Source organism: Carcharhinus amblyrhynchos, chromosome 19 (genome assembly GCF_965287045.1).
Source record: "Carcharhinus amblyrhynchos chromosome 19, sCarAmb.v2.hapA, whole genome shotgun sequence".
NCBI classification, from domain to species: domain Eukaryota; kingdom Metazoa; phylum Chordata; class Chondrichthyes; order Carcharhiniformes; family Carcharhinidae; genus Carcharhinus; species Carcharhinus amblyrhynchos.
In genome coordinates, this window is record NC_137342.1 from 27,353,549 (window position 1) to 27,367,260 (window position 13,712).

Here is a 13,712-nt window from a genome sequence, read left to right on the forward strand (position 1 = left end):
TGTGTGGTGTTGTGGTCACTGTTCTCCTGAAGGCTGGGTAGTTTGTTGCGGAAAATGGTCTGTTTGAGGTTGTGCGGCTGTTTGGAGGCAAAAAGTGGGGGGTGTGGGGATGGCCCTGGCGAGATGGTCATCTTCATCAATGACATGTTGAAGACTCCGGAGAAGGTGTCGTAGCTTCTCCGCTCCGGGGAAGTACTGGATGACGAAGGGTACTCTGTCCACCATGTCCCGTGTTTGTCTTCTGAGGAGGTCGGTGCGGTTTTTCGCCACAGCATTCCCGATCCAAGCTGACAAAACAGGGCTCTCACCTCCTGTCTTGGGCTTGATCTACATGATCCAAGCTGATTGGAGCAGGCATTGCACCTCCTCCAAGGCTTGATCTCATTTGCATTTTAGCCAAAAGACCAAGATGCCATTTTTAAAAATTGCTTCAAATGAAGCTAAAATGTAACCTAATGATTTCAACCAAGCATAGCATATCAATACTACACTTGATCTTAGCCAAAAGGCTGAGAAGACATGCTGGTTAGGTGAATTTGCTACACTAAATTCTCATTCAGTGCACCCGAACAGGCACCAGAGAGTGCCAACTAGGTATTTTCACAGTAAATTCAATGTGAGCCTATTTGTGACACTAATAGATAACGTTAAAAGCACAGGTAACTGGATATTGTTCCTGAACAATTGGTGAAGATTTGTGAGATGCCATGCCAATTGCAGCATAGATTGGAAACTGTGCATTTATGTTGCTTTGGGAGATTTATTCAAAACATTCCTCCAGATTATCAGGGAACTATTCAAAAGTGCAGTAATCTGACTCTGCTATTCACTTCCTAATTTTGTGAAATATTCCAAACTAGACAGCAGCATCATGATTGGTGGGGGGATGAGTTAAGGGGCGGGGGGTGTGGCAGGATTGGTTAGCCTTACGCGAGCAGTTTTTTCATTTTTACGGGAAAAGATTTTTTTATAACTTATTTTCCCCCCAAACACTGCAGGAGAGGATAAAACACAGGGAGCAAACAGTCACAGCTCACATTCATCGCTGACCATGCTGAAGATAATCAGGCTGGTGTTGCTCCTCCCCGCCCTCATCTCTGCAGGTTTGATGCTTTTTTTTTGCATTTTGTGTGTCCCAGTGTGGACTGAGAAATAGAAGTGAGCGAATAACTCGGGAAGTTCGAGGACTTGTACCGCACAGTGACAGAGGAGGCAGAAAAAGATTGGGCTTTTGGAGACCGGCATAGAAGGAGTTGGAGGAGTTAACACTCGTTTAAAGAGCAGACAGCTCCCTGGACAGCCAACAGCCCTGTAGTAATGCTGTTTGGAACGACCTGATCTTTTGACTGGCGAACAGTGGCCGTTATATAATGGGCTAAAAAAAAACGCCGCAATATAATGTTGGACGTGGGTTATGTCTCCCCCAGGCGTAAGAGAGGCTGGGGTCCAGTTAAGGAATTTCTGAATGAAATGTTGACCCCTCTTTATTCACAGCTTTTATAAATCATGGTTTATTAGGGCAGAATTTTGCTCTGAGGTTAAAAAAGAGCTCTTTTATGGCTGGCTCAGAAAGTCCTGGTGAGCATTTCTAAAAATCTAGAAATTGGAAAGATAATGGAAATATAGTTGCAAAGAACGTTTCTATATTTCTTCAGTTTAAAACAAACTGCTTACTTTTTTTAACGTGCCTTTTTTTAAAAAAAGGCCATATGTATGGGGGAGTTACTGTGCAGAGCAACCTGGAAATAATTACCATGGCTAATTGAAAGATTGGCATTTTATTGCAGGGTGCCTGAGACCGCTTGGTGAAAATTATGTTTAAAAGCAAATTACCCACTGTACCAGAAGTCTAGTCATGGAATGGGGTAGAATGAGGATTACTCTGACCCACACCACCCTCTCCATATCTTCTCCTCAACTCTTTAGATGTTGTTGTTCATACCAGTCACCTTTCACCAAACCGCAATCCCTAAAAGTGGAAAAAAGCATTCAAATTGACCAGAGTCCCTTTAACTCTTTTTATTGGTGAGATATATTTTCCTGAAATGGAGCACAAGTAATCTAATTTAACTTAGAGACAACTCTGACTATTGGCAAATAAAAGCTGTCTTTTTGTAAACTGTCCTAAATAGAGTGAAGGAGTGATGTGCGGTTCAAACCAAGACTGAAAAAAACCCCTGGGGTAATAATCTGTGATTGTTTAACTCTGTGGGGTGACTTGTAAATCTTCACTGAGCAGGATTACTGATAGGGAAACGGTTAAAACTGAATAAAGCCCAAACAAAAAGGTGCAAACAACTCTTCCTAGAAAGTAATTTGTAACTTTCTTTATCACTCATGAGGAGTTTAGCTGTTGGTTGGAAGTAAATCCAGGTAACCTCCTAAATTTAGGGGATGTTCACAGTAACTTCATTGCTGTGTTAATGTAAGCCTACATATGGCACTAGTAAGTAAACCTTAAATTTATCATTTCCTCATAATCGCCTGCGTATCAATTCTAAGTTTTAATATTTGAAGCAGCAGTGACACATGACTGTCACTTTTTCTCTTTAGTTTCCTGTGTAGAATGTTTGAGTGTGTTAATGAAACCTAACTTATTTTGCTGAGGTACAGATTTTCCAACATTGTCTGTTGTTACACTTGGCTTCAGTTTCTAACAGCCATGGTGTGTCTGCTTGTCCTGCTGAATGCTCACGTTTGGCCTTGGGCTTCCTGACAGTCTGAAGTACAATCTAAGGAAGAAGAGTGAGAAAATGTAGACCGCACACTCCTGATTGGAACTGTGCAATGATTGGGGGGACAGTTCCATTAAAGTCTTAAAGCTTACGTTAATATTTCAAATGGGGGGGCCTGTTTCCTTTATTCATTTTCGCTATTTGCTGATTTAAAAGAAATATTTATTTATATTCAATAGGACTGGCAGGCAAAAGCTATTTATGTTTCTCTTGATCATCAGGAGCAACTTCATGATGACTATAAGATGTTGCGTACTTATGAAGAGCATCTGAGGATTCTAAGTCTGGACAATGTAGTTTAGAAGGATGAGGGGGGATCTCATTGAAACTCTCAGAAAACTGAAAGGCCTGGGTAGCGTGGACGTGGGGAAGATGTTTCCATTAGTAAGAGAAACTAGGATCCGAGAGCACAGCTTCGGAATAAAGGGAAGACCCTTTAGAACTCGGATGAGGAGGAATTTCTTCAGCCAGAGAGTGTTGAATCTATGGAATTCATTGCCACAGACGTCTGTGGAGAGCAGGTCATTGAGTATATTCAAGACTGAGATAGATAGGGTCTTGATTGGTAACGGGATCAAAAGTTATGAGGAAAAGATGGGAGATGTGCCGGTTAGGTTGATTGGCCATGCTAAATTGTCCCTACTGTCAGGGGGATTAGCAGGGTAAATGTGTGGGGTTATGGAATAGGGCCTGGGTGGGATGTGGTTCGTACAGACTCGACGGGCCAAATGAGCTGCTTCTGTACTGTAGGGATTCTATGAGAATTAGCTATGATTGAATGGCAGAGGAAACTCGACGGCCCAAGTGGCCTAATTTTTCTCCTATATCTTATGGTCTTCTGGTCATACTTAAATCTGGATCTACCATTTTACCTGACAGGTAAAGGACAGTAATTTACTTGCGTATTCTGCCCTTGTTATTAACTGTGGGAGATCAACAGATATACCTTTTTAACCAGCACATGAACCCAAAACCTTTGAGTTCAGCATATGAATCCTTCACTGATGGGTTATGTTGTCTCTGTCATGTGTGGCATATCATGTTGGCCACCTGTGTACCAGAAGAAGTTGTAACAAACCCTGATCCCATTTAAGGTATTGATTAATGAAAATGGAGTAGTTACTAAAAGATACTCAACATCTGAAGTTAATTATCTATTCCAGAGCTAATATATATTGCAGTATATATTAGTGGGAAAATATCTTGGCTGATCTGGGGTTACCTGAGATCGTACATGTATATCATTGCAAGCTGTGCATTGACGTTCGTTTATTGGGAAGTTGCCAGAGAGAAGTAATGCAGAACGAAATGTAGTGAACACTTGGTGAAACTTGGAGAAGGTAGGTCATATATGATCAACCTTTCTGGAACGTTTTTAAAGAAACGGCAGAGGGAACAGATAACAGGTGAGTAATGGACACGGGAAGAATTGGTTAGTATGGATTTTCCAAAAACGTGATAAAGTCCTACCTAGAAGATGGAATTAAGGTTAATGTAATCATGTGAATGATGCAATATTTGAAAGGATAGTGATATAAGGAAACTTCATAAAATGAGAAGATGTGCTTTTTTAAAATTAGTTTATGGCATGTGGGCATTGCTGACCTGGCCAGCATTTATTGCTGATCCCTAATTGCCCCTTCAACTCAGACAGAAGTTAAGAATCAATCACATTGCTCTGGGTCTGATGTCACATGTAAGCCAGACCGGATAGGGATAGCAGATTTCCTTTTCCAAAGGGTATTAGTGAAACAGGTTGATTTTTAACCACAATGGTTTCATGGTTATCATTGCTCAGGATTTGGATCCTGGTCCCCCAGGTCTCTGGATTATTAGTCTAGTGACAATGCTACTATACTACTTCCTCCCCTTTCGCTGATGGGATCTCTGATTGACTACAAAAGTTATTTAGATTTGGGAATTGAGGAAATGATGTTGAACTTGGACTAATGATACCAGATTATGGATATATGGCAAATTGTCATGGCACGCTGCAGGGTGGCATATAAAGTGAGCAGGATGGGCAACTAGATGGCAGTTCGTTATACAAAAATGCCTCGTTACATAATGATTGAAGGAAGGAAATACAGCACAAACAGGGAGCATTAATGTACAGACCAATAAAACTGAAATTCTAATTGTATAAGGCTATAAAAAGGACAACTTATTTCTTGGCTTTGTATCTCGTGCACGGAATATAAAACTAAAAAAGTAATTTTACATAGCCGAAGGGCCTGTTTCCACGCTGTAAACCTCTGTGATTCTGATTGACATACGGTGCATAGTTGTAGGCACCCTGCCATATGAAGAACGTAAACAAACAATTGGAAAGATGCAGAGTTCCAGAGATGAGGGATTCAAATTATGAGGAAGGATTTTTGATTAGCAAAGGTTAAAGGAAGTGGGCAAAGTTGAGGTTATAATCAGATCAGCCATGATCTTAATGAATTGTGGAGCTGACTCGAGGGGCTGAAAACCCGCTCCTGCGTTTTTGTGTGTTCTTGAAAAGCTGGGGATTTTTTTCTGAGTAAAGTAGTATAGTGGATGATCTTATGAGAGTTGCAAAAAGCAATGTTACGTGAGCGTAATAAGAACGCACTAATTTGGACCAAAAATTCATTACACCCGAGGTGAGTTATCTACCACAAGCCCTGCTTTTAGTAGGATAATGCTTGAATAAAAGGGTTATTACAGGATATTAGGAATAAACAGAGCCATGTGATTAGACTTGATGACTGATTGTGATGGAGTTGAGGGGTCCAGCACAGATTTGATGGGCTGATTGGCCTGCTAATGTATTGTAACACACTAGGATTCTACACCTGTGGGCAAAAATTTAAGCTGTTAGCAGTATAAGTGGAAATCCATTTTAGTTTACTTTGTCTTATAAACTGAATGTACTTGGTAAAGTTGATCGGATTTGAGTAGTGGACCTTAAGCTTGTCTTGTGGAAACCTTGTTATTATCCAGTTAGCTTCATTGAGTGTTAGTATAAGCCTACTTATGACACCAATAAAAAAAGTTGTGCTATTTGGTTTAAATTATGGAAACCCTACTTTCAATTAATTCAACATTTATAGATTTCTTCTTTCTTTTCTCATCAGTTGATTCAGTGAAGGCAAGAAAAAATCCCATTCATGATTTTTTGAAAACTCCTGGACATAAGTTGATCGAAAGGTCCCTGCCACGAAAGTCGAAACAAATGAACACCATTGAACAATGTGCAAATCGATGTATGAAACACAAACCATTTGTTTGCAGGTAACTAAGCACTGAAGACTATCAATGATGGTCAATAATGAGACCTCATTTTGGTGCCCGACCAGTTGGGAGCACTATGGGACTGGAGCTGTGATGTTGGATGTCAGTGTAGGCTTGCTATTTGTCTTATTAATTATTGCCATATCCACCTTTACCCTCTCCGTAAACTCTCCTTTCAACTGCATCACAAACATTATGCATTCTTTTGGATCTGGAGGCTGGGGAAAAGTGAAGGGTGATTTACAGTTAGAACAGAGGCATCGAGTAGCAGGAGTTTGCTTGCTTCTCCTGCAGAAGCTAAAATTACATCTGGTGACTCATAGGATCACAGAATCATTGAAGCCCTACAGTGCAGAGGAAGGCCATTCGACCCATCGAATCTGCACTTAATCTGTGGCAGACTATTTTACCCAGGCCGTCTACCCCTCCTTATCCCCCTAACTTAACACATTTATCTTGGCTATTCAATTTAACCTGAACAATTTGGGAAACTAAGGGACATTTTTTGTTACCGGGGCCAATCCACCTAACCTGCACATATTTGGACTGTGGGAGGGAACTGGACCACCCGAAGGAAACCCACGCAGGAATGGGGAAAGTGTGCACGCTCAAGCTCTGTTTGGATTGACATTGGAACTGGCATCTGATTCACTGGTGGCAACAACTCATTATCCGCTCCTGTCTGCGGAAATCTTTTAAAGGATGTTTATGGTGTTTGTGTGACATTTTTCAATTATACACTGATTGTTTTGCAGTGGTAATGTACTTTAGTGATGAAGATGAAAATTGTGACAATGATATGGACAAAATGTAATGAAATGTCCTTTTTGTAGTGTAAGTTTTTTCCCAACATTGCAGCTTAATTTGGCAGTTTTCTAATGTGCTAATTTAAAAAAAATCTAGCCCAAAGTAATAACTTCCTGATGATCCACAATTATCCAGTTGTAGAATGTGTCAAAAATGCCCTGCTTGGGTAAGCTTATTTCTCTGAATACGTTTGCTACAGAGCAGAAGGGAAATGAATTGGGAAAAGCATTTGACCTATCAAACTGGCGTAAATTTTCACAGAGATGGAAGGTGTCTCTGACTTGCCCAAAATGGGGCTGGGGCCCTGATTCTGAAAATTCCCGCTCTGAACCCACCATCCACTATTTTGGCCTGGGCAAGGGGGATGGTGAAAATGGGACCGACTGTAGTTTGCACATTGCACAATGAGTCATGGGCGCAGCTGCTTTCAAACAGATGCAATTTTTGTGTTGCGCTGTGCAAAACATGACTTGTGGAGTTTAGACATTTGGTGTATAAAGCTGCTAAAGTCATTTGGAGAGATAGGTCTTTTAGATATATCTCAGGACCCCCTTGGGAGAGAAAAGGTGGCCTTTGAGATGGTTAAAATTAGACATAAATGTGTTTAACAGGTGGATAAACATAATTGGAACACTGTCTTTAAATACAAAAAACAGCCTGCTGTGACAACTTGGCAATTTCACTAGCTATCAATTGATATACATGTCAGGGTTATCATTATAGGATTAGTGCTGCTTGATTGATTCCACAAACGTTCATTCTCATACTGGAGTGCCTGTCAGTACATGGTTTGACCAACAGCAGAAGCTGTTCAACAGCAGATTGTTACAAAAGGTGGAATTTTACAAAAGCTGTTAGGTTCTGACTGAAAACTGGTGTGTTTCAACCCAGAGAAACAGGCAGTTTTTTCTCCAGGTCTTCTGACATTTTTGTAAAAACAAAAGCAGGGGTCATGTTTTGTGCTGTTAATCCTGAGGGATGGAGCCTAATAATGACAACAAGCCCAGCTCCATAGAGGTCAGTTTGAGGCACTGCCCAACCATTTCCACCACCACCCCGGGGCTATATTCACCTCCGAGCCCTTGGCATGGTCATCACAACTGGTTTCTGACCTCACGCTGACAGGGGGAACATATGGGGAACCTGGAAGCTACAGCGTCAAGTCATTTATGCATACTTAAATCTATTTACATTGATGGAAAGCAGATTCTTGCCCTCATTGGGCATGAATGTGATTATGTCACCGACAGGGAGTGGGTAAGATCTCATTCTGAGATTTCCCTGGTGCAAATTCTGTCATGTCCCTCTCAAGAGTTAGCAGCCATAACAGAATTTGCATATGCATCAACAGGCCTGGAAAATCCCAGCCAGAGTCTTTGACGTGGGTCCATGAATGCAACTAATTGTTTTCATTTGTGATTAAGTACTTGATGCATTGGGGTTATAATGGCCATGCCAACCTAGTGCCAACTCATGCCAACCCATGAATCCCCTCTCATCTTTTGAGTCTATATGCCAACTCATGAACCCCTACCCATGCACCCTTTTCCCTCATTTTCCAAGCCTATTCACCATGGACTGACCTCACAAGGTTTGAGGTTTTATCAAAGAAAATGTTTGCTTTTAAAAAAGTAGTGAAGCCATCACTAGACACTTAAAACATTGTTTCATCTCAGCATGGTTGTGAGGACTGGTCATGGTGAATATGGGTGAATTGGCATGGAAAATATGAGGGAAAAGGGTGTATGGATAGGGGTTCATGAGTTGGCATATTGACTCCAAAGGGCCAAAAAGATGAGAGGGGTTCGTGGGTTGGCATGAGTTTGCACTAGGTTGGCATGGCCATTATAAAGTTCTAGGGGAGGGTGGGCAGAGGGGGCTTCAGTTGGCATGAATGTTCATGGATGAGGAGTAAGAAGTGTGTGTGGAAGAGCTGGAGAGCTGTTGTTTATTAAACAGCTGGAGTGAAGTCCCAGATTATTGAGGAGGGATTTTCACAGTGAAACCACTGAAGATTTGTGCTTCATAATTAGATGCATTGATACCAAGCTGTTCCAGCGTGGCTCTGATACTGGCATCTACTCAGTAATGTTGGAGTGCCTCTGGGTGAAAGCGGGAGATCGCCAAAATAGGTTCGGGAGAAGTGCTGCTCAGGTTCGTGTGTTGTGTTGCTCAGGCTACCTTGTTGAAACAAGTGAATTCACAGCCCATTCTACATCCTGACCAATTTTCTTTTCCATGGATCAGAAGCAAAAATAATCTGGGAAACCAAATTCTAGTTTGAGGAACTATGGCATTATTGCATTAGATATCTAAACCTTATGGAAAGTATTGCCTCCTAGTGCAGTATGTTTAGTGATGTGCATTGGAGTAAGGTGGTTCCTTGGGATAGGCAATGTGTGCTGGTCCAGATCCTGGAATAACGAATAACGTACATTTTTAAAGTATCATTTTGAATTATGAGCAACCTGGAAAAAGATCTCCAGTATAATCAGGATTGAAAAGAATAGGAAACTAAATCAAAAGGTAACAATTCAATTGTACCTCACTTGGCCATCGTTCAACCACTGGATATCTCCTCGTGTGTGATGAAAGCATTGAGTTGATGGAATGTGGTTTGAGTAGCTCTCTCATACCTCTCCCATTTAGTCCTTATTCATGTGTTGAGTGCAGACTGTGAATGATGCCAGGCTGGCTCCTTTTGAAATTGCATCAGATCCAGACCCGTTCCTCTTACAACCTGATCTGGTAAGTGACAGAGGATAGCAGTAAGGAGTAAGGATTTCACTGTTGTGCCTCAAGTATTACCATGGCTAAAATCAGCTGTTCCAGCACAAACTCAAAACTAAACCTGTGATTTTCTGGTCTTTGTTACTTGGTACTGCAGTGGGCATTGCCACTACTCATGTTACACTTTGTAAGCTACATTTAGCTTTAGAAATGCTTTTGTTTGCAAAAGAATGGAAGTCCTTCAGGAGCTTATGATTTTTCCAGATGCTGAAATAGAGTGAGTTTAGATGTGGAAGAACCTTCAGTCAACCTTGATATCAACAGAGTAAGGAATATATAGGTTTTGCACTTGAAGTTTATAAGGATATCATTAATAAGGTAAATAGGCTCGCCATCAGGCGAAGAGGGATTCCTTACATTGTTTGAATACAGTGATTATATTTATCATCGACAGCTCACCCTTCAACACCGTTATTCACCCCCAACTCACCCCCAGACTCTGCGGCATGGGGCTCGATCCCTCCCTCTGTGACTGGATCCGGAACTTCCTAACTCACAGACCGCAACCAGTAAACATAGGCAACAACATCTCCTCCACGATCATCCTCAACACCATTGCCCCACCAAGCTGTGTCCTCAGTCCCTTACTATATTCCTTGTGCACCTATGACTGTGTGGCCAAATTCCCCACCAACTCGATTTTCAAATTTGCTGATGACACCGGTGTTGTGGGTTAGATCTTAAACAATGACAAGATGGAGTACAGGAAAGAGATAGAGAATCTGGTGAACTGGTATGACAACAATAATCTCTCCGCCACGGTCAACATAATGAAGGAGATAGCCATTGACTCCAGGAAAGGTAGTGGAGGACGTGCTCCTGTCTGCGTCAATGGTGACAAAGTAGAAATGGTCGAGAACTTCAAGTTTTGGGTGGGCAGATTATCAACAACCTGCCCTGGTCCCTCTGTACGAACATTATAATTAAGAAAGCCCACCAATGCCTCTACTTCCTCAGAAGACTCAGGAAATTTGGCATGACTCTGACCAACTTGTACAGACGCACTATAGAAAGCATTCTTTCCGGTTGTATCACAGCTTGGTATGGCTCCTGCTCTGTTCAAGACTGCAACAAACTGCAAAGGTTTGTGAATGTAACCCAGTCCATCCCCTCAAACTAGACTCCCACCCATTGACACTGACTACACTTGCCGCTGCCTCAGAAAAGCAGCCAGCATAATTAAGGACCCCACGTGCCCCGGACATTCTCTCTTCCACCTTCTTCCATTGAAAAAAGATGCAAAAGTCTGAGAAAACGTACCAACTGACCCAAGACCAGCTTCTTCCCTGCTGCTGTCTGACTTTTGAATGGACCTACCTCACATTAAGTTGATCTTTCACTATACCCTAGCAATGACTGTAACACTACATTCTGCACACTCTCATTTTCTTCTCTATGAACAGTATGCTTCGTCTGTATTGCACGCAAGAAACATTTTTCACAGCATATTAATACACGTAACAATATTAAATCAAATCAAACAATGGGAAAAGCAAGTAATGTGAAGTTGTTTTAATTACTACAGGTTTCTGCTTTGAGTGCAATTGTCGATTCCATTGCATTTGTGATTTTATTTCTCAAGCTTACTGCTGAGTGTAAAATTTTCTGTTAACCAGCAGAATTGGACAACATTTTAGAAAAATATGTGTTTTAATTACTTTAAAATATGTACCTTGGGATAGTTGAAATTGGTAAATAGGGAGAAGTTTGGTGGCTGTTTACGCTGGTAAGATTCTCCAGTCCCGCTGGCAGCACATTCCTCCTGCAGGTTTCATGACAGTGTGGGGTGACATCATTGGGAAATCTCATTGACAACGATGAGATCAGAGAATCCCATTGCTAGTGAACAGTGCACTTTCTCCCACCACTGAGAAACATGTGCTTGGAACACTGGAGAATTAATACACTCAAAATGTGTTGATGTAAGTACTTCTAATCACATGATCAATCCTCACCCTGTAACCAACCCATTTTTAAATGACAAAAATGCCAGTTTTTACAAGTACACAAGACCATCTGCAAGTTCTGTTGCACTGTAGCTAATTTTTAAATAAATTTTCAAGAAGTGCATTCAAAATGTTTTGATTGTGACTACTGGAGTCCTTTGGAGTAAATGGAGCCTGGACAGCACAACAGGAGGCCATTTGGCCCATTGAGACCATGCTGGCTCTCTTTAGAACCATCCAACATATGTGCACTCAAATAAAATCTAGCTTTATATTTTAAAGCACCTTGAAGATCTGCAAATTACAATTAATGCAAACTCCCAGTGGTGGTTTGATTCATCCTGGGGGTACAGTCAACATTGTGAACAGAGCCTGAATAGAGTGGGATTTAAAAAAAAATTGTAGAAACATGATTAAGGTGAATGACAAGTTGTGTTTAAAATTCTGTGATTGTTTGCTCAGGTTATGCTGATTTCAGATAAATTGCACCAAAGAAGGCAAGTGTGACTAAATGGAATCTTTAGCCTAAGATTTTTCTGACTGTGTGTTTGTGCTGAATGTTTTTGGGAGTGATGCATTGTTTCATTGAGCAATAAAACGTAAAAGCAAGGATTGCTCAATTTATTGCCAATGTTGCTCAAACCTACAAATGAAACTCATTATTGTCTAATTCAGAGCTAACCAAAAAGTCCAGCCTAACTTGATGCTGTTTTGTTCTTTCCAGGGCCTTTTATTTTGCTAAAAGTGAGAAGCGATGCTTTTGGCTATCATTCAACAGCAAAACCAAAGGAGTAAAAGCAAGGCCACAAAGTGGAGTTGATCTTTATGAGAGAAAAGGTAATAAGTACACTTGAACATCAAATAGCATTGTTGAAGAAAAGACTAAAGGTGATTAGAATTGCCCCTCCTGGGGCATTGCCTTGTTTACAGGAACCTCAATATGTGAATCTATAACTTTTCAGGATCCTCTGGGTTATTCCAGTAATTTTGCAGAACTGGGGGAAGAACAACCCTTTAACCTTATTGTTTGTTGATCAGGTCTTTCCACTGGGGAACCATTTTTAAGCAACATTTTGTAACCTAATCGCTTAAGGTGGATTGAAGACCGCCCATGTTTCAGTTTTTAGCTATCTGAGCTTTAGATTTCTGCTATTGTCATTCAGTCTACCCGAATGCTTAGTAATGGGTTTTGGATAGGCCCAATAGAAGTATTTAAAGTTTATTTATTTGTGTCACAAATAGGCTTACATTAACACTGTAATGAAGTTACTGTGAAAATACCCTAGTCACCACACTCCAGCAATTGTTTAGCACACTAAGGGAGAATTTAGTATGGCCTATGTACCAAACCACCACGTCTTTTGGACTGTGGGAAAAAATCCACGCAGACTTGAGGAGAATGTGCAAACTTCGCACTGACAGTGACCCAAGCTGGGAATCGAACCCCAGGTCCCTGGTGCTGTGAGGCAGCACTGTGCCATCATGCTGTTTATATCCAAATTCACCAGCTTCTGTTGTTTGCAGAAATACAGATCTAGAAGGGTGCAGAAAGTAGACTGCTGTAATGAAATTTAAACAGAAGGAATGATGTAAAAGTGGAATTCCGAATGGAAGATAATGGCTGGGATTCTCCCAAAAAAAATTAGAAGTTCCCAATGTACAGGGAAAGGGGAGTAATTCCTGTTGGTTATTTTAGTGTAGTTACCACTCTGAGCATTGCAGAGTGGTTCAAAGTGATTCACTCTGGTAAGCAGGGGCTGGGGCCGATTCCCATCCAAGAGGCTGGCAGCATAGCACTGAGTGGGCCACTGCGCATGCGCCAATCTGTCAGAGCGGAGACCAGCGAATACACAGAGGCTCCCCATTGCCAGATTCCGATCACTGGCCTTCCTGACCACTGACCTTCTGACGCCTACTTCCCACCCCCAATTGCTGGCCTCCCAGACCCTACTGGCCCAGCCCCTATGGTCCGCCCCCTTTCCCACCCCGATGGCCAGCCTTGATAGCCCTCACTCCCTCCCTCTCCCACTGATCCTTGCAGAGTGATAGCAAGTTCCCCTGCCAATAGGCCCCACCCCCTGGACACTGCCCGATCAGTGGGCAATGCCAGTTGCACCTTGTATAGTGCCAGTGTGCCAGGCTGGCACTGCCCAAGGGGCACCCCTTACCCCTG

At 41.7% G+C, this 13,712-nt stretch overlaps 1 protein-coding gene and 1 non-coding gene across 2 annotated transcripts in view; one reads left to right on the forward strand and one right to left on the reverse strand.

The window, feature by feature from the left end:
- Nucleotides 1–338: 338 nt before the first annotated feature.
- On the reverse strand, nucleotides 339–521 carry LOC145355665 (U2 spliceosomal RNA). The gene has a single exon (XR_013889023.1). It is a non-coding gene; the product is annotated as a U2 spliceosomal RNA (small nuclear RNA).
- A 530-nt stretch (nucleotides 522–1,051) lies between these two features.
- The window catches only part of LOC145355638 (hepatocyte growth factor-like), a 47,224-nt gene continuing 34,563 nt past the window's right edge, over nucleotides 1,052–13,712 (forward strand). The window contains exons 1-3 of the mRNA XM_080207882.1: nucleotides 1,052–1,103; nucleotides 5,840–5,996; nucleotides 12,264–12,376. Of these exons, the coding sequence (XP_080064008.1) occupies nucleotides 1,052–1,103; nucleotides 5,840–5,996; nucleotides 12,264–12,376 (322 nt within the window). The remainder of the gene's footprint in view (nucleotides 1,104–5,839; nucleotides 5,997–12,263; nucleotides 12,377–13,712) is intronic.